At 39.4% G+C, this 21,398-nt stretch overlaps 1 protein-coding gene and 3 long non-coding RNA genes across 7 annotated transcripts in view; 2 read left to right on the forward strand and 2 right to left on the reverse strand.

Moving 5' to 3' along the window:
* Window positions 1-21,398, reverse strand: part of macrod2 (mono-ADP ribosylhydrolase 2) — a 427,772-nt gene that overhangs the window by 103,720 nt on the left and 302,654 nt on the right. For all 4 annotated transcript variants that reach the window (XM_078931417.1, XM_023963152.2, XM_023963153.2 and 1 more), the window contains exon 8: window positions 12,838-12,911. In XM_078931417.1, the coding sequence (XP_078787543.1) occupies window positions 12,838-12,911 (74 nt within the window). The remainder of the gene's footprint in view (window positions 1-12,837; window positions 12,912-21,398) is intronic.
* Window positions 6,590-10,530, forward strand: LOC110016547 (uncharacterized). Its single transcript, XR_002291877.2, has 2 exons — window positions 6,590-6,722; window positions 10,410-10,530. It is a non-coding gene; the product is annotated as an uncharacterized LOC110016547 (long non-coding RNA).
* LOC144984053 (uncharacterized) lies at window positions 7,547-8,944 on the reverse strand. Its single transcript, XR_013647676.1, has 3 exons — window positions 8,824-8,944; window positions 8,385-8,446; window positions 7,547-7,742 (listed from the first exon to the last, which is right to left on the reverse strand). It is a non-coding gene; the product is annotated as an uncharacterized LOC144984053 (long non-coding RNA).
* Window positions 8,501-9,477, forward strand: LOC144984056 (uncharacterized). Its single transcript, XR_013647680.1, has 2 exons — window positions 8,501-8,601; window positions 9,301-9,477. It is a non-coding gene; the product is annotated as an uncharacterized LOC144984056 (long non-coding RNA).

Genomic DNA, 21,398 nt, shown 5'->3' on the forward strand with positions numbered 1-21,398 from the left:
TCGACCCACTCCTGCTTTATCACGGTGTGCCAGCCTGGTGCTATCTTAGCTACACTAAATCAATTAGCATGTCATTAAGATAGCTTGTTCCAGCACAATAAGCATGGAGAAGGACTACTGTATCTACAGGAACAGAGCGAGCCAAACCGAGAGGGCATCATATCCCAGAATGCATGAGTGTGGCGAGCTAATAACAGCAAACGTGGATATCGCAGACAACACTTAAAAAAAATTGAAAATAAAATACCGTAAACATTATTTTAGAAGCTAATTCTTAAGATCAAAGCTAATTTCGATTTTTCTTTCAAGGGGTGGATGGGTCAAAAACTGACTTTCTCATTAACCCCCCTTTTATGATAATATTCAAAGCTTTTTTTTTTTTTTTAAAGTAACTTATCACAAAGTGACTAATCTCACATTTGATAACAATTCTGCGATTTAACTTTCCTTTATCCCACTCTAATTATTTTGCTTAATTCCATCTGGGTAAATTAAAATTCAATATCCCTCTCCTTCAAATCAGAGGACTCAAAGTCACCTTACATGAGAGGTGATCGCCACGCAATAATCAGGAGTAAAGCGGCAGCGTGGTCTTTGGGCGCAGATAAAGATGATAGGCATTATCCCCTTTCATACACAGAGGATTTCTCTCTGAAGGCAACGGCTCAATCAAACCTTTCAGATAAACACAGAATATACTGAAGCATTTGATAAACGTTGCTTTATCTCTGACAGAAGGAAGTTTTGATCAAAACTGCTTCTCTCTAAGATAAAAGTTATTCATTTAAGTGCAACTTTCTCCACTGTCGGTTCAGAAAATCTGTATGTCGTCGGGAATCTATTGAAACTGCCGTCATATAAACAGACCAACCTGAGGTCAAGGGAATCAGAGATTGGCCGTCGTATGATTCAGAAGAAAACAGACAATAACGTTTTTGGATAATAAAATCTCCTCTGCACAGCTTTGGGCCAAAGAGCTGCCACTGAGGTTTTATTCTACATGCTGCGTGTTACCGCTGGTGCCAGAAAAGTGATTTTCTCAGCGAGAAAACTAATACAATTTTTCACAAACTCTCCCCAGGGGCATTTTAAAACCAAATCAGGAGGCATGTGTTTGACAAAGAGCCCGAGGACAGAAGATAACTCACTGAGGTCAGAATTCTAATTGGAACAAAATCGTATAAAAAAAAATAATCAAATTTTAAGCAGAGCTGTTAGGAAATAATAAAATCATTGATGATGAATAAACACAGAGACACAAGCTTGAAACGATTACTGTCGGCCATGACCTTTCCAAGTGTTGTGTGCACAGCAGCATCCTTGAGCATGAGTGGAGCAACATGTGAAGAACCAACACGTCCAAATCTACAACTAAGACCTGCTAATGCTTGTGTCTTTTGCAATAGTCCTGTTTTTTTCTGTACCTTTTGCCACATTTGTATGATTACAGTTTTTCCTAATTGCTAAAACACATTTTCTGAACATTAACCCCAATTTAACCAAACGCAATTTTCTAAATATAGGCTAAATGTAAAAAAAACAACTTGGCTCCTCAGTCACTTTGAGGTCACAATGAATACTCTGTCGTCAAAACTGACAAACACAACAAAACACTGTTAAAATACCCAGAGTATTTAAGTATTTAGTATTCAGGTTATTGCACTTCACCATCTCATCTCTGTGCGGCTCATCTTCATCTCATCTCAGGCAATGTTCCCACCATACAACAGGAAACAATGATCTTGAAATGAAGCAGGGCTGGAAATGGTCATCAGGAGCCATGTTCATGGTCTGCTATAGGTTTTCATGAGCGTATGGCTGTCTCTCGTAAACCTAGATAGATGACTTTAGATAGATAGATAGATGACTTTATTAATCCCACAATGGGGAAATTTCATTTCTGTGGCAGCAACACGACATTCAGAAATAATCTATATAATATAACATCAATAAAGGACATCACAAATGACATTTATATTAGATAATTAAAAATATTACTAAAATTATTATGAAAAATTATTATCAAAAATGAGATTCTTATTAAATAAAGAAATAAATATTAAATATTAAATAAATACAGCTGCAAAAGTGTAAACTTTCCGACGCCAAGCAGAAAAACAGTCTTCAATTGGGTCAAGGAATGAAGAACAAGGTGGAAGAAAACTGCTCTGTATATAAACCAAACCTGTAAATAAACCAAACAATCAATACATTTTTTAAATACTCAGAATATTTGAATCAAAGGAGCTTATAGGTATTTAATGAGGTTTTGGCATTGTAGCCATTTAGCAAATGACTGTTCAACCCACTGAGCTACAGCCACCGTTGTCTTCTCACACAGACCTCATAGGAATTAAATACCAAACCGTCGGTGTTTGAAGGGATTCATATCATTCATGAGGACTGGACTGTTATTTCCTGACAGTCTGTTTTCCAATCCATGCTCATAACAGCACGAATGCACACATTTTTATGCAAAAACATGATGGATTTATCTTAAAATATGGCTGTATGAAGTTTATTTTAGCCAAGAATGTTTTGTTTTACTTAAAAAAAGGAATAGATTAAAGTGACAGTTATGTTTTTTCTGACGACCAAAAAGGAAAAATTGACCAAAACATTTTTTTTTGAGTCTCAGAAAAAAGCAGATACATTCATAGTCACAACAGTCTGAGCAAAAGTGACAAACAAACTATAGGATTTAGAAATTATCGGCGGAAACAATCTGAAGAAGGAACAGGCTGAACCTTCCTCCTTGTTCCTGCCTGACGAACGTCAATCAAAGCTAATCTTCTAATGTTCCTGCACCTGTCTTTGAAAATACACTGAAAAGAAGCTAATTCTAGTATTTGTACATTTGAAAAAAGGCAAAAACAAGCAACCTGTTGTTAAAAACTCAGAATCTAAAGTTGCCTCAGACTTACATTTTCATTTTACTTCCTGTCAACCCACTTGGAAATATTGTTGCTGGCATTTTTAAAAGGAGACCGGATGCAGATTTAGACGATAAACATTCATTTTATGTCTGAATTTTTGTGTTGTAAAAGACTTCAGAGCTGTTGAATCTCAAAGACAAGAAGAGCAAATAAAAAGGAACCGTACAATCCAGAAGCATCTCACTTTTTTGTTTTTTTTACATTTTCTACTCTTGAGTGAGGATGAAGTGTTTGCCAGATTTCCTAAATGACAGATGCTTCAAAGACAAACAGACAGTAACCAGAGCAGAAACTGCATGGAAACGCCTGCTTTGAGGCCGGCACTGGCATCCTGGAGTGCTTGATATTAAAGCCCAAAGCAGGGGGAAGCTGAAAGGTGAAATCTCCACACATCCAGTCGGTCTTGAGTGGCACAGTGCAGCCCGCTCTATTATAGACTCTCAATCTGTCTGGAGTGCTCAGCCTGTGTCAGTAATGCCGGGCTGGGGCTTCCTCGAAATGCTCCATTAAAAAGCTTGGCCATCCTGAGCGGGTCCGCAGCAGCCAAATAAAGTGTCAGAGCACATTTTTCATCTCCAGATTAAACCTATGTAAGCCTGAATTAAACCAAATTAGAACAGAAAATGAGAAATAAACCAAAGCCAGACGAGTGGAGGGACATGTTTTCAGCAGGGAGGGGGAACTGTTTTAACCATTTCTGAGTTAAGAGAGCCACCGTGAAATTCTACGACTGCAGCGAGGATCAAAAGACGTGGAAAAATACGAGAACAAATATTTGTGACGTCCGAAATTCGCAATCCTTATAAATCCAATAGAGTGTAGTAAAAATATACTTTAGGCAATATCAATAAATATTACTATAAACTAAGTAAATATTACTATAAGCTGCAAATATTACTATAAACTAAGTAAATATTACTTTAAGCTGTAAATATTACTATAAACTAAGTAAATATTTCTATAAGCTGTAAATATTTCTATAAACTAAGTAAATATTTCTATAAGCTGTAAATATTACTATAAACTAAGTAAATATTACTATAAGCTGTAAATATTACTATAAACTAAGTAAATATTACTATAAGCTGTAAATATTACTATAAACTAAGCGAATCAAATGCTATTATCGGAAGTACAAAACAATCTTAAACAGCACAAATGTTTATGTTTTGTTTCCGGCTGAAGTTAACCAGGAAGTTGACAAAAAACTGTGTGACATTGTTTAAAGTGATAAACTTATGTCTTTCTTTCTAAATCTTTGAGTTTTTATCTGTTATGTTTTGCTGACTCCTGTTCTATATAAAGGTATAAATGACATTACAGAAATACATATTATTTTAATTGTCCTTTATCCAGTAATAAAACAGATATATATCTATAGCAACCATTTAAACATATTTAGATTAAATAGTAGGAATCATAGTTCAATCTGTGACTCAGATCACCAACTAAGTAACGATCCGTAGCCTTAAGAAACGAATGAAACCTCCACACTTTGATGTTCACACCCTTTTATCTGGTTATTGCAAAATATTTTTTGTCTCTTCATCTGTGTTTTAAGGAATCCCTCCTCTGCATAAAGGATCTGGCGTCCCTGACCACGGCACGGCTGTTTAATCTGCTTCAACGAAGTCTAAGGTGCTGCTAAAAGGGAATTTCATGGAAGCGATGGGGCTCTTTGTGCGCTGCTGAGTGCATCACATCAACACCGGCTTTGGAGATTAACTTTCAGCTAATCAATGGCGCAGTGTGTTCGTCTTCCCTTTTCATCCTCCACTGCTAAGATTACCTGTTGGTGTTTCAATCAGCTGACAATTACAGCAAATAACAGCTTGAAAATGAAAATGCTTTGCTATTTGATAACATTCTTGCATGGAGACACAGCCCCACGTTCAGCCAATAGGATCATGTTCCCCGGTCTGTGGAGAGGCTTGCAGTGAGGAGAGCTGAAGTCTGCACTCTTTTACCCCCATGCGGTACTTCCTCCGCCAGCCTATTGTGCTGAAATTCAGCCACAAGAGCACGGTATCTTCCCCAAGCAGGGCCCTTATCACGGCCCTCAAATGACTTGCCTCTGCGGACGCCCACAACACAGGCGCCTTGGATCTGAAGGCACAAAGCCAGAGTTGAGTGAGCAGTGCAATCTAGTTCTATTGTTCCATGCATGGCAAACTGGGCTTCAGACCTCTCATTCTTCCTGTATCCCAGCTAAATTGTGGGAAATCTGTGACCGGAGTGACTACAACAGAATTGACGGCTTTTTGGCTCATCGCATGCAGTGATTGACTCTGAAGCAATGCAGCAAAAAATAAATCAAACCGCAGCGTTAAAAGCAACTTCCCCCAAAACCAGACATACACGGCTTTTCTTCAGGATTCTTGGAGCTCGGGTTGTAAATAATAGAAGCTCATAACCACATTTTTGTTGCGACACGACAGGGCCCAAAATAGAGCGTCAGCTATCAATCATACCGACAAAAGGACGAGTCAATCAATGAAATGCTTCACTCAGGGTGCCTTTCAGAACACATCATCCAAAGTCAGGGCTGTTTTTTTCTGACACACCCAAAGCTACAGAAAGCTAACACTGTTTAAGCGCTTCATAACAACCCCTACTTATTATGTCTATTTCTATTTTCTGTGTGCGCTTCATCAATATCTAAAAGAAAGAACAAACAATGATTTAGTTGAAGTCTGCTTTTAACCCAAATATTTCCTTTAGAAACCCGTTAACACTAATCAAAGGCAGCGTCACACTATGTATGAAAATAGGTCATACGTGAATATACGGTCAGAGAAGTTGTGGTCTGTACATGACATTTTCACAGATGTATCACGGATAAACCACGCAATGAACACGTGAATCAACATAAAAGCCAAATCTGGCCCGAAAGTCGAGCAGCAGTTACGTCATTTTAACCTGGGTCATATACGCGATTAAAAATCTTACACATTGGTGAAACATGCATGAAAAGTCTGTTTGTGGAAAAGCCGTGAAAAGCCACAAACGTGCGTATAAATCTCCCAAAAATCACACACAATAGCATAAGATTTAAGTAAGAATTGCATATAAACTACGTGAAATACGCAAAAACTGCATAATTCTTAAACGACCAAAAATTTTGAAAAGCTCTAAAGTGAATTCACATAAAAACCTGAAACCCTCGACGGACATTGATGATCAACGGACGCAAGAAACACTGAAGAGTTATGTAAGTCATGCATGAACCACAAAAGACTGAAATTTCATACGTGGCAAAAGCACAAAATGTGGCTGTGTGACCCGGCCTTAACACACTCTCTTTAGCGTACAGTAAATCGTTGACCCTTCACGTGATCAATTTGAAGCGAGGGGCACCTGGATGCAGGCAAGATGGCGCCCAGACATCATTAGCCGGAAGGTGGAATCTTCTACAAGACTTTAAAACCGTAGCACCTTTTATCAAAACTTTTTAATGTGACTAAATGGTTTAGTGGGCAAGTTGAGCTTAAACTGGGACAAAAAAACAAACAAACAAGGATACAAAACAAACGTGTCCAGATTTGTAAAACTGTTGACCCCTTTCAGGCCGGAGCTTTAGCTTCAGTGTTTCCACTCCTTCAACCAACATTATTTTTCAACCCCTTAACATGATGAATGTGAATCAGAGTATTCTGTTGTTATTATGTGTTGCATATCGGTGAAAAGCCGCTTTAACTTTTACTGGCGCTAAGCCGCTTTTCTCTGCCGATCAGCTGATTGACGTTGATTGCGTAAGAAGTTACGGCATGTCGAGGAGCATAGAAGGTTTGGTAACGCTTTCTTTTACAGTAAAGTACTTACAGTGTACTTAAGTGGTATTTACATGGTACTTATAGTGTAACTACTGGGTACTTTCAGGGTACTTACATGGTACTTTTTATGGAATTTACTGGGTACTTACAGTGTGTTTACATGGTACTTTCTATGGTACTTTACTGGGTACTTACATGGTACTTTTTGTGTCTACTCTGTACTTACATTGTACTTACTGTGTATTTATATGGTACTATTTGGTTCATACCTATGTGGTACATACTGGGTATTTATAATATTCTTACTGGGTATTTACATGTTGTGCAAAGGTGTCTTTTATGGTACTTACCACATGTAAGAACAAGGTAAGTACAAATAAAGTACCTTGACCTTTAGGTCTGCACTCGCTGCACGTTTCATGGTATTTACCATGAATTTACCACAGAAACTACCCCTTAAGTACAGTGAAACTGTAACTGTAAAAGAAAGTCAGCCCTATTTCCACTCAACTACATGGTACTTTCATTACTAAATACTGGGTATGTTCACTTGAATAGTACTTGGTACTTACCCCTTAAGTACACTGAAACTGTAACTGTAAAAGAAAGTCAGCCCTATTTCCACTCTATTACATGGTACTTTCAGTAGTAAATGCTGGGTATGTACACGTATTACCATCCCGTACAGTGTACATGAACACACTTGGTCTTCTGACCTCACCACATGAGAAAATGCTAACCTGTTGGTAAGGGTAAAGTAACTACATTGTAAAAACATATTCTGGCCTGATTACTTCTTGTAACATGAGGCAAGTTTAAAGAGAAACAAGACAGCAGTGAAAACAACAATCTTTAATATGATACATGTCTGCAGCATACAAAGTGTCATCACAATGAAATAGGTTTTAAGTACAAAACAGTACAAAGGAGCATTCCAAAAAACACATTATTGGCCTGAGGGTCGTGCTTTTTGTCCATCAAAATTCTTTCAGCAGAGTTTGGTAACGGTGCAGGACTTCTTCAGGGTTTGTAACTGCAAGAAAATTCACAATATGAGCTCAAGTGAACATAAAAAGCAGAACGACTTTGATAAAATACAAAATAAATTGTACTTATTTAATCATTTCTGTAATGAGTTTGATAAATTTCTGTGAATTCTTTATAGCTTTGACTGTAATGCTTGAAATTAATCAATTATCCTCATTTATGAACATGACAATAAATTATTCACAACTTTATATTTTAGTTACATAAACAAGAACAACAAAAAAGAAATCAAAGAAAAAAAATCAAACTGCCATAAAAAAATCAAATTTGTTTAGACAAAGAATGACAAAAGCAATGTTTTAATTGGCAATTGCTGTGTGTATTTATTCTTTATAAATATTATTCGCACCTACAATTTGCATTAGCATGAAAAACATTGCAGTGTAAAAGAAAAGGAAAAAATAAATAAATAGGCAATTTCAAATTCAACACAGTTATTCACAAAAATATGTTTTAATTTTCAAACATTTACATTCACTGTTGGGTGGTATTGTTGTCTCTATCATATTTGAAAATAAATAAATAAATAAAAATAAAATAAAAACGGCGAAAGAAAAGAAAATGGGGAAACGGCAGTTAAACTCTTCATTAATGTAAATAATATGTCCACTTGGAGGATTTAACTTACTTTAGCTTACTCTCCTGTGGCTTCACGGATTCGTCTGGGATGTCTTCTTCACCATAGCTGATCTAAAGCGGTAAAAAGACGGAAGTACGTCATCATTATTTTAAATAATCGCCTTTCTTTGATTTTCCCAGAAAGACGTGCGCTCAGTCAAACGAGCACAGAACAACAGACTTTATTACTTAGGCTACGTGCTTGTTTTACAGGTGCCTCTCTCCTGGTAAGTAACAAAAATGTTTGTAGATTTTCATTACAAACTTTGAAAATGTATACATGAAATAACTGAAATTATTGCAGCAAGGTAGACAGGCTCTTACGTCACGTTTCAAACACAGAGATAGCGGCTTGAAATCACGAGGTTAGCTTCTTTATAAAGTTTGATCAGTTTAAATATTTACATGTAATTTATCCAATATTTAAAAAAAAAAAACCACTGGCTTACCTGCCAGATGAAGAGAAATTCAAACTGTTGCGCGCGCCTCGAGGTTCTCCGGATTAATCTGCACGTTCACTTTGGGGGTAGTTGTGCTGCATTCAAGTGCGCTGGGAATTTGCAACTTTACTTCCCCTGCCATACTTAACAAAAACACACACTCGGGGTGTTTTTAGTATTAAAACTAATTATTTAGCCTTGTTGTTTTACATATTTTCCTGACATTATATAATATATATTTAAAAAAGTTCATTTTTAGAACAATATTTAAAAAAAGTTAAGTTTTGAATAATTTATTATCATGTTTTTAAATGAGGATAGTACTTGATTAATTTCAAGCATTACAGTCAAAGCGATAAAAAAATTCATAGAGATTTATCAAACTCATTACAGAAATGATTAAATAAGTAAAATTTATTTTGTATTTCATCAAAGTCGTTATGCTTTTTATGTTCACTTGAGCTCATATTGTGAATTTTCTTGCAGTTACAAACCCTGAAGAAGTCCTGCACCTTTACCAAACTGGACAAAAAGCACGACCCTCAGGCCAATAATGTGTTTTTTAGAATTCTCCTTTGTACTGTTTTGTACTTAAAACCTATTTCATTGTGATGACACTTTGTATGCTGCAGACATGTATCATATTAAAGATTGTTGTTTTCACAGCTGTCTTGTTTCTCTTTAAACTTGCCTCATGTTACAAGAAGTAATCAGGCCAGTATATTTTTTTTACAATGTAGTTACTTTACCCTTACCAACAGGTTAGCATTGTCTCATGTGGTGAGGTCAGAAGACCAAGTGTGTTCATGTACACTGTACGGGAAGGTAATAAGTGGCATTTACTACTGAAAGTACCATGTAATAGAGTGGAAATAGGTCTGACTTTCTTTTACAGTACAGTTTCATTGTACTTAAGGGGTAAGTACCAAGTACTATTCAAGTGAACATACCCGGTATTTAGTAATGAAAGTACCATGTAATAGAGTGGAAATAGGTCTGACTTTCTTTTACAGTACAGTTTCATTGTACTTAAGGGGTAAGTACCAAGTACTATTCAAGTGAACATACCCGGTATTTAGTAATGAAAGTACCATGTAGTTGAGTGGAAATAGGGCTGACTTTCTTTTACAGTTACAGTTTCACTGTACTTAAGGGGTAGTTTCTGTGGTAAATTCATGGTAAATACCATGAAACGTGCAGCGAGTGCAGACCTAAAGGTCAAGGTACTTTATTTGTACTTACCTTGTTCTTACATGTGGTAAGTACCATAAAAGACACCTTTGCACAACATGTAAATACCCAGTAAGAATATTATAAATACCCAGTATGTACCACATAGGTATGAACCAAATAGTACCATATAAATACACAGTAAGTACAATGTAAGTACAGAGTAGACACAAAAAGTACCATGTAAGTACCCAGTAAAGTACCATAGAAAGTACCATGTAAACACACTGTAAGTACCCAGTAAATTCCATAAAAAGTACCATGTAAGTACCCTGATAGTACCCAGTAGTTACACTATAAGTACCATGTAAATACCACTTAAGTACACTGTAAGTACTGTACTGTAAAAGAAAGCGTTACCGAAGGTTTGACAGAGCCATCGCTGGTGTTAAGGGTTTAAAGCATAAAACAGAATGGAACAAAACAGAACTGTTAGGGTCACCAGTTGAATTAGACTTTTTTGACCAAAATAAAAAAAAAAAAGAATTTTCTTGACCGAAATGGGAAGGGGGGGTGGTCGTGAACTTCCTGTTCTGGCTGATGATGTCTGCAGTCAGGTCCTCTATAGAAAAGCGCTTTTTTTCCGATCAGCTATGCCACTTTGAGTAAACGCTTCAAGAGTCACGCTATTCGAAAGACTGTCGACCCTGGAGCTGCAGGTCTGGTGTGACCCCGTACAGGGGTGGGCCCGTACCCACCCGTCAGGGCATGTGTGGCTAACTAAGGCACTAAGTGATGAGCTGCCAACGCAACAATGAAATGACAGGAAAAGCAGAGACCTTCTGCTTCGCCACACGCAGTCGTTTGGTTGGATGGGAAGATTTTACAGAGTAAGAAAACATGCAGCTGTGCTTCTGGGTATAATGGACCACTTTATTCCCGCTGATCTTGTTAAAAGCTTACTCACATTGTATTAGGCGTCCCGCGCTCACTTGTGGAGCTTTAACAAACAACGTTAGGGGGAGCTTTTAGAAACAACGCTTTTACTACATGACTTTCAAAATGATTCCTTCGACTTTTCTGCAGAGAGACATCGGTCGGTCAAGCGAGTCCGAAATGTGGCCCTGGATCAGAAGTCTCCAAAGGACCATTGGAAATCTGGGATGTGGAACAAGGCAACTGCAGAAGTCTGCTTCACATGCCGCCGTTGTTATTTACAGTCGGCGGTTAATAACGTGTAACCCGCTTCACCCCAGAGAGCTGATGGGTTCCACAAGTACATGTAGCTGGAATCATCAGGCCGGGAACAACAGCTGCAAACAACACATCAACTGCAAAGTAATCTGGCGGCTCTGTATTAGCCTGTTCACAACAGCCATAACACCAGGCTGAGGGATGTTGCAGCGCATCAAGCTGTGAGCTTTATAAAACACCTCGATCCGCAGTGACAGGTTTGAACAGCCCCCCCCTCTGTAAATGGAGATGACCCCTGAAGGTTACCATCAGTCGCCGCCTCACAGACTGATAAACGCTCTGGCAAAACGCAAAGTGTCACACATCGTCACAAATAAAATCTGTTGTTTTGAACTGAAATGACAATAAATCTCATTGCAGAGTTGCCCTAAAAATGCATCCTTTGACAACCGATAGAAATAGGTAGTTTGTTGTTCGTGGAGTTTGACACTAAAATAGTGCTAAAGACTTGAACACCTGTTAAACACAATCCCATTTTTTATTTGGTAACGTGAAAGTAAAAAGGAGCTCCAACTTTTGGCAAACACTCTTGCAGGGCACAAGCTTGGTGTCAAATGTTTACCTTGTTAATAGACTTTTTACTAATCAAAACTAGAAAGATTATTTTCTGACCATAAAAGATGAAGATGCAGATGAGCAAGACTTTAATAATGACAGACTTTAGGATTCACAGGGAAACTAATCCGTCAAACACGGATCATCCAGAGCAAACGAGTAAAAGGTTGACTTTATCTGATGATAGTTTTAGTTTTAAACAAATTAATAATTCAACCAACAGACCATTAAAGACACACTCAGATGAATATGGTGTTCATTTATGAAGAAATAGACCTTTGAAATGGCATTTCTGAGTATGTTTTTGTTCTTTATTCAAATCGTTGTTTATTAGTAGCAGACGAAAAACTGTCATTAGAAAAGGATCTAATCTGTGTCAAAATTTACTGGGTGGGCCAAAAGCTCCCCGCTCTGCTCCATTCTGATCATCCACTGTCAGACAAATAGATCCATGGACCTCTTTGTTCTCCTCGTCTGAGCTGGGATCTGGCTCCAAAGTGTTCGGCTGGATGACGCCAATAGTGCTCGCCGTTTTTGTTGCACCAGTAACGTTAGGTTGGGAGTGTGAGGGGCCGTAAGCTAGCAGGAGAGTGTGTAAACAGAGACTTCTCAGCAACATTGAGGGGAAGGGGGGCTGGGTTGCCAACAGTCCCGCCCACAACTCACAGGTGACTTTTTATTAAACTCCTGCTGCTCTGAATGTCCTTGAAAAAGAGGACAGTTTCAATTTTGGCTAAAAAAAAATATCACAAAAGACCAGTGATCAGAGTGAGACTTTAAGAGAAGTCAAATCTTCCTTATAAAAAAATTATAAGCAGTTATGAAACAGATTTTTTGAAGACAGGCAGGTTTATCCAATGTCTACCCACTTCAGACACATGTGACATTCAGGGTAGAATAGTGCGGTGTTGGTGCGCTCGCTCCTGCCATCAGCCCATCAAAGAAAGCACAAAGCTGACAGGGACATGAAGAATGGACACGTAGCTGCAGACTGAAGGCTGCGCTTCCTTCCTTCTTCGGACGTATTATGCTAATGTCTCTTACCTTGTCGGGATTTTGTTGAATCCATTCCTTCACCGTCTTCAGAGCGATGTCAGCTGCAGGATCGTTGGGGAAGCCTGAGGAGGGAAAAAACAAAGTCAATACTAGTTGTATCTAACATGCAGATGCCAGAGGGAGACAAAAAACCAGACAGACAGGAGGATATCTCCACAGGTAAAAGCATTTCTACTAAATCAATGGGAAAGCAGCACATCCGGCTCGTTCAGGGAGATGAGACCGGCTGTCTGATCAACCATAGACACAAGTTTCCAGATGCACAGTGATGTGAAAACATACACGTAACAAGGTCTTCAATAGTGAAGACTCAACCTACATAGACACATCTGCAATCACACTCTCACTCATTACCACCTCAAGCAGAACTGATTAATGTTTTGTCTTTATGGGGAAAATTACACCTCGACGTGTGATCAGTCTTGCTATTTTCTTTCATCAGCCTGGACAAATGAACATGTAGTAAAGACGGTGCATTTAAGACACAATGCTGCTAAGCACCACATTCATCACAACACTTGTAGCAACAGAGAAAAGCGTGTGGTGTGTTAACACAATCTATGGATGGAAAAAGAATTATTTGATTATTTTGTAATTAGGTCACAGAAGAAAGAGGACGAGGAAAAAGAAGAAAAACACGGAACGCTATCGATTTCAAGATTATGTGCTGCCACTAAAGATAACTTCTAAAGAGCAAACTCTTTCAGTGAGATATTGACTTTCTAAATCCTTTGGGGTAGCTTTGCTGCAGCTGAAAATAAATATGTCATTAACAGAAGAGCTGACAATCTGCCACAGGCTTTTTTTTTTATTTCTAAACAATCGTCTTTCAGTTTTTGTGTCTGTCGTAACAACGGACTCTTTTTTTTTTTCCTCTAAAGCTTCTGCTGGAGTTGTGAAGGTAGCTAGAAGCTGCTCTTTAACTCTGCCATGAGATGACCTGTGCTTGGTTGAGACCAAAAGCCAGCCAACAGACATGGCCGCTTTCTTAAGTCCCAGTGACCCAGTATGGGATTTAAAACTACAAATGTCTCCATTTAGGAACCCCTGACCTTCATGTGGGACCATGGGATATAGACGGTGTGTTCCTCCGACTACAGGGGGTCAAGACCTCAATTTCAACCAACATCAACAAATAAAAGGGCCACGCCGCAGTTTTAACCTGCTGGTTATAACATTGGTCACATCCTGACTTTTTTTTTTTAATTCCTCGGGTCGTTGTCGCAGCTGTTTGCCCGAAGAAACAACTTACAAATTCCACAGCAGCCTGTCCTTTACCTTGAATTTCTAGAAAACTGAAAAGTCAGAGAGATCTAACCTTTTCTCTTCTGATTTCTTTCGTTTCTGACGGAGAACAGCTGCTGTCAAAGCCACTTACCAACTTCTCTCTAAAGGCTCCAAATCAACTGCTGTGACAGGTGGTATATAGTGTACATAGGGTTATGCTCCCTACTTCCACCTATCTGGCTACAGCTGATGTCTCTTTCTCTGTTTTTCTTCTCCTCCTCTCTCCCAGCTTGACAGGAGTGGCCAAGTTACACTGATGAGAGGAGAGGGGCTGAGGCGCTGCCAAGCCCGAGCTGAGCTCCTGTTCAGGCTCGGGGTGAAGAAAGATGTGAGCTGCATAGCAGCCAGCAGTGACAAGCGGCCTGCTCCTATGGCTATGTTAGGCGCACAGTGTGAGCCTGTTCACAGCTCCTACCCCGAGAGCTGTGTGCTCAGAACCTCATCCAGAATGCCAAATCTGCGGCGTGCTCCACTCGTTTTGTCTCCCAAGCACACTTAACCTCTTCTGTGATATCACTTTTTCTGCTGATGCTCCCCTTTCCAAGAACTGTTCCTACACCTGTGAAGGTGTGCCCACACTTCAACTCACACATCAAGTCACATAGCCAAGCAGATGCGCAGAATATGTCAAAGCTGAGGAAAATGGTTCCACGAGGATGGAGTCAGGTGTTTAGGAAGGGAAGCGGTGAGGAGGTGTCATGGAAGTAAGCACAAAAAAAAAAAAAAAAAACGATCAGGTTATCTCAAAGACGGGAGGATTTTTGGTGTTTTGGTAATTATGAACACAGGGGCAATGACATTCACAATAAAACAACAAAAAAACAGCATGCGAAGTGAGTATTGATTGGAAAACAACACATAATATTCATAGCAAACTAAAGGGGAAAATAATGGTGAATGAATGACTGAGAAGGAAATCAAAATGTGAGAGGAGAGTAGAAAAACAGCAGGAGAAAAGAAACCGAAGAGACTTGCATAGAAAACTAATGAGTACACTGTAAAAACACAAAATACCGGTAGTAGCATTATATAGTTTCTAGTTTAAATATGTTATTACACTCAATATCAGACAAAACTAATTTCCTTAACTTGTTTTAGGGCAATAAACCTGTAATATCTTGAGTCATTTGATCTTAAAAACATCTTATTTTAAAAACCCAGTTCAATGAAAATAGGATTTTTGGTGGAGTAGTATTTTCTGGAATCTGGATACGGCTGGATGGCTCTGATACCGCTCACCATTTTTGTTGCACCGCTCATGTTAGGTTGGGGATGTGAGGGGCTGTAAGCCAGGGGGAGAGAGTGTAAACCAAAGGATGATGGGAAACGAGGAATTGGCTTACTCCAAACCAACAGTCCGGCTCACAAGGCAGAGGTGAATTTCTAATGAACTACAGCCGCTCTGCAGAAACTATGTCCTATAAAACTACACGAGATCTTTTGATTTTGGCTAAAAATGGCATCACCATTATTAAAAGACCAGCAGGAAGGCTTTTAGAAAAACTCAAAAGACGATCAGATTGGGACTTCAAGTAAATCTTTTATGAAACAGTTTTTTTTATTTTTTACAAATAAGTTTGATAACTTTATCTTAAAGTGTGATTTTAGTCTTTTATTTGGTCAAGAAATAAAGAAAGGCAGACTTTTGTTGTACTTTAAATAAGATGTTGTTTGGGGAAATAAGCATCTATTTGTGTTTGTAAATGTGTCTACTTTAAAGGTGTAAAACTTATTTTAACAATACACATTCTTTTCAGGACACAAGATTTCCAGTTATCAGAGCAATCCACCTAAATGTTTTTGGCTGATTTCAAGATTAGATTTTGCCTTTAAAAAGTTGGACATCACTACTTATTTTCAGAAATCTTTTCAAAAAAATACATCTTGTATTGTGTTTAACTTGTTTTGAGGACATTTTTTGCAGTGCAGCTTTGTGAGCTGCAGCTGGCCGATTAGAAAAGTCGTTCTCAAAATTAGCAGAACAAAGTGTAAAGCAGCTGTGCGAGTGTGTCGGCAGCTTTTTCTTCTCTTTCAAAGTGTACACTGCTTTAAACTTCCTCTCTTCTGGTCTCTTTGTATCCCCCCTCCCTTTCAGCTTAGCCAATAGTAAGAGATCCAGAAAATGACTCCAAATGCTGCATGTTTTCTGGCCCCAGCAGACATCGCCGTGGAAACCACTGCTGGCACCATCCACTTTTTGAGTTACGACTAGAAAGACTTGAGTGAGCCAAGTATTTTATCTGCTCAAGTACACAGCGGATGAAGAAAATCAGCGATACTTTAATACGCTCTCCTTACCACGATCACCAGAGTCTTTTCTCATTTGGGACATTGGGAGAAGCCCATCTGTCAGGTGGTGAGGACCTAACATCAGACACCGTGATGGCGGGCCCTCCAGGGTATCTAGTTGCCTCAACACTCCCCAATGCGGGGAATCTGGCTGGCTCAGAGAGATTTGTCTTGGTGAGGTGCACTGATGGGATGTATGTAGCGCGGCCGGCGCTGCAGATGAGGGCTCAGGTGGTGCAGTGTTATTGCTGCTGAAGGCTTCCATATTTCACCACATGGTAGAAAACCGGCTTCAGGAGCGCAGACGCTCAGAGAAACGACGGCAGGAGTCACGTCAGCAAGGCAGTTATGTCATTCTGACATGAAACGATGAGCAAAGTTGATGTGAAGGTTCAAGCCCCACTGTACTGTCTTTAGGTTGGGGATTGGTGGAGTCAGCTGACATTGATATGAAGACAGTAAATGAAACTCTGGGGTTCTTCACTACTTCATTTGAAAATAAATGAAAAGACTTCAAATTTAACACGTAAAGCAAGTTAGTTTCATTTAAAAAACCTAAACTCACACTTACTCAAACCTCACTAACATGCACTTGATTGGGGGTGGAGGGTGGGGCTGGGGGTGTTGACCTGTATGGGTGGTGTGTGTTTATGGGTTGTCCGGGTCCAAGCTGCAGTTCCCTTGAGGCTCGTACAACAAACTCAAGAGATGTCATGAAAACGGAACGTACCATTTTGATGTGCGTGTGGTAAGTGCATCGTGAAGTATTCATAAATGAAAGCAAGTGCCCAGAGGATGCCAAAACCAACTACACTCTGTCTCTAATTTCCTCATTTCTAACAGTCACGCTGCACGAAAGGAGCGCCTGAACAGCACTATTGGGCTCCTTGTGTGGTTCACAGGTTACGTACGACATGTCTGTGTCTACTTCACCCTTCCTTACCCTTACATGATGTAGAAGAAACCTTGGCAAACAATTTTCAATTGCCGGCCCTCAGTTATGGAGTAACATTCGTGCAGAATTGTAAATGATATCAGACCTCATCAGTTTTAAATGTCAACTAAAACCTACCTTTATAAAATGGCTTTTAGTCTGTGGCATTTTTATTTTCTTTTATTTGGTTTATTGCATCCATATTTGTTGCTAATTGGTGTTTGTAGTTTTATGCAGTTTGTTTTTAGTATTCCTTTTTAATTTGTGTAATTTTAAACTTTCTTTTGTCTTTTACTGTGAAGCACGTTGGTTCCCTATAGGTACCATAAAGTGCTGTATAGATAAAGTTTCTATGTTTGCTATGACTTGTCACTAGCAGCATGCCCGTAGAGCAAAATGTGCATGAACATTTTCACTCGGCGGGCTCACCACGTGGTCTAGGACCCTGATGCTGGTACCTCTGTACAGATTTACTCATTTTTCCCCTGCAGGCAGCCCGTATCCACCCGTAACAGCAGATGGGACTACGGCTTTATGTTAGTGTGCAGAATTCCCTGTTCTGTTGACGGACAGGAACATTATTTCAGTTCTAAGTAAAAGAATGCTGATCTCTTTCCACCATTTGACTCATTTAAAAAATGAATACCCCTACAAAAAAGTATCTTTTAGTCTGAAGAACCAGCAGAGACATTTGTTAAATAAAAAACTCTAATGTGATCTTGCATCAGCTTTGGTTTCAGAGTTCAACAAAGATGTTTCCCTTTGTTGAGGACTAACAACATCTAAAAATGCTGGCAAATAAGAAGCAACAAGATCAGGAGGTGCCAGTGATCACGGAGTCTCGTTTTTTATTTGGAAATAAATGTGAAAGCAGCAAGTGCAGACTGCAGATCACACAGGTTCTGCTTTTCCTGAGTTGGCTTGTTTTGTGGTGAGAATACATCCTGCAGTTATTTTAAGACTTTAGAATTGTGACTTTTCTTTTTTGCTCTCGTTTTCTTGTATAACACGGTAAGTGACCTAGCTTTATTAAAAAAATGTTGTAGACGGCCAAGTTAGAGCGTCAATCACATGTTTTCATGTTTACAAATGAAAACCATTATTTAAACTTATTTTATACTGAATGTTGTTCATTTTTTAAATGTCTTTATGCAAAGACAGGATTTAGAAGTGTTGAGAGCAGAAGGTTTTTCTGGGAGGGGCTGCAGGATCTTCAGTCAAAAGTCTGACTGAAAAAACGAGTCCTACCTAAAGCAATTTAAATCTATAATTACTCTGCAGAGAGTTAAGGTTTTTTTATTGAAGGACAGACTACTGCATCAATAAAATTTCCCTTTGTGCAATACTTTGAACTTTTTACCTTCATTGTAAAAATCTGCCAAACATTTTTTTTTCACCTTCTTCACAAAGACTTGGGCTAAAATCACAACAGACGGGCAGAGGGGACTTAATAAATACTATTTAAATGGGTTGGCAGCGGTTTGGGCAGCAGGAGAAATCATTACATGAAAGCAGCACAGCTGAGGGCTGCTTTACTTGAGGGCAGCGGAACAAAGTGTTCATCTGGAAAACGAGTGGGGGAGCAAGGTTGTGATCCCATCAAGGCCCAGAGGAGAGGTGAGGTGACCCAGGGTGGAGGACAGAGTGGTGCCCCAAGACTATACCCGCCAAAGTACGGGTGTCAAATGGCCTGGAGCCGCTTCTGGACCGACACTGGAACACGACAGCAGGGATGTGACCATGACCGACTTTGCAGCCCACAGAAAGACAGGAAACAGGAAAGATGGGAGGAGGAAGAGGAGAGGAGAGGAGAGGCACACAGAGAGAGATGGGAAGACTGAGAGCAGAGTATAACTGAAAATGTTTTATGCATTTTTTTTTTGCAATTTCCTTATTTTTGTAAAAATCGTTTGTAAACAAGTAGAGGAAAGATGGAAACTTTTTCTTTAATCACTAAGGCTAAAAACATAAAAATTAAGACCCCCAACTTCAGCCCCACAAAGACTGGTCTGTGAAAATATTGTCCGACATTAAAGCGATCTGTGGCCTCAAAGGTTGTAAAGAACTGAGTATGTGTTCTGTATCAGTCTGTGTATCTGAACAATGTATAATCATGTGTATCGATTAGTGTATTTATATAAGTTTTTATATATAGATGTTTTTATTTAGAAGAGCTTTTAGCTGACATGTTTTCAAATCTGTTAGCTATCTTTTACTTCCGTTACACTTATAATGTTAAAGCATGTGTTATTGTGCTTACCTACAAGAGGCTTGTATTACTTCTTTTTCATGTTTTGTGAGCTGTTTCTGTGAAAAGTAAATCATAACGCCAGCCTTTATGATACTTAGTTTGTTGACCTTTCTGTTTCAGATTTCTTCTTTCTATCTTATAATTTAAATTCTATTTCATAGAAGATTGCAGGGGTGTGACCATGTAAACAAACCCAGAAGGTCTTATGTCACACACCATTGCATCTCTTACTTTCTCCGTTAGATTTGTTGTACATGGGAACGTTTCAGTTCATGCGTGAATAAATCAAATCAATTCGATTTAATCCAAATCAAATCATGTACCGGTATATTAATGTATCAAAACTCAAATGTCTAGAAAGTTCCTGTTTCTTTAAGGAACACCCAACAGCACAGCGTGTTACTACAAGAAATTCCAAACGCAGCTTGACTAATCTTCATGTAGTAAATCCCGACTTTCCCAGACCATCTCTGTTTAGTTAGCACCAAGCCACCGTACTGTAAAGAGATAAGATGCCATAAATGTCTCCAGTTCTTCTAATCCTAGACAGGGGTGAGGAGAGCCAGAACACGGTCCTGGCTGGAGGAAGAAAAAAAAAAAAGAAGCTCTTTGCAGCTTGAAACCTTTGATCTAAACAGTACAGCTGTGTGGGAGTGTGGTCATACCAGTGGAGCTTGGGTGGATTACATCCACATATCTCCCACAACCACCAGCCAGAGCTGAAACTCCTTTGTCAACAATCCGCCGATCCGTCACAGAGACAGATGTGCCAAAGGTGGGAGGTTCGCGGTAAACAGGGAGATGTTTGTTCGAAGAAGAGGAGCTGCCTTCCCGCGCTGAGCGCCTCTGATTACTTCCATCAGGTTATAAATGTACGAGTTTAAGGGCATCCATCAGGCAGAGGAAGACGTTGTATCCCCCCCCCCTTGCTTTCACATCTTTCCAGTGAGCGTCCTGATCTATGCAAAGATTAATCTCAGTCCTCAGCTGTAGGTCTTGTTGCAAGGTTATTGGGGTGACATCTTCAGTCAGCTTAAACTGTCTGCACGGCAGCTTAAAGTCTTGTTTTGCTCATTTGACTTTGCTTTGTGTTTGCTTGTGCAACAGCAAAGACCGAAAGAGAAAGTAGACTAAAAAAAGAGAAGAGAATGTATTAGCAGAAGGACAGAAAAGAAAGTGATCCTAAAAGAGAAAATGACCTCTCTAAGTTGATGCAGTTGGACTCTTGGCTCAGATCCTGGGAGACATTGAGAGATGTCTCCTCCTTGGAAGGAATAATCCATTTAAACTGGGGTTGTACGGCCATGATTGATGCGCGAACAGAAGCGGCACTTAATAACCCCTATCATGCTGGGCGACCTCGTGGCCCACAGTGGGCACCAGTTTGTTTATGGGTGGTACCTTCGACACACTATCTGTGCAAAAATTCTGTTGTGGCTAATGGGCCGGACTGAGGGATTGGACTGTCAGCGCCGCATGAGCCCTCATTTTTCTTTCCGAGAGTGTAAGGTACACCCCATGCACCCCTGCTACACCCAACCTCCCTGTTCTGCCGTCATCTGTCAGCGGTGACTGCGTCCCCTGGAAAATGGAGGCGTGACAGAGAGTGTCAATTAGCATTAGCTTTCCTGACAAATCTGTTTTTCCCACCACAAAAGCCTTGGATAACTTGTTCCTGATTTCTCTCTGTCACATCGCAGAGGACACAGGATTTATTTTCAGTTCTCTTCAGCCGTGGACATTGAAAGCATCACGTCTTGCTTTACCTCAAAGAAAAGCTTTAGCTTC

The sequence above is a fragment of the Oryzias latipes genome, chromosome 15, assembly GCF_053564925.1.
Source record: "Oryzias latipes strain Hd-rR chromosome 15, Olatipes_Hd-rR_3.1".
Taxonomy (NCBI): Eukaryota; Metazoa; Chordata; class Actinopteri; order Beloniformes; family Adrianichthyidae; genus Oryzias; species Oryzias latipes.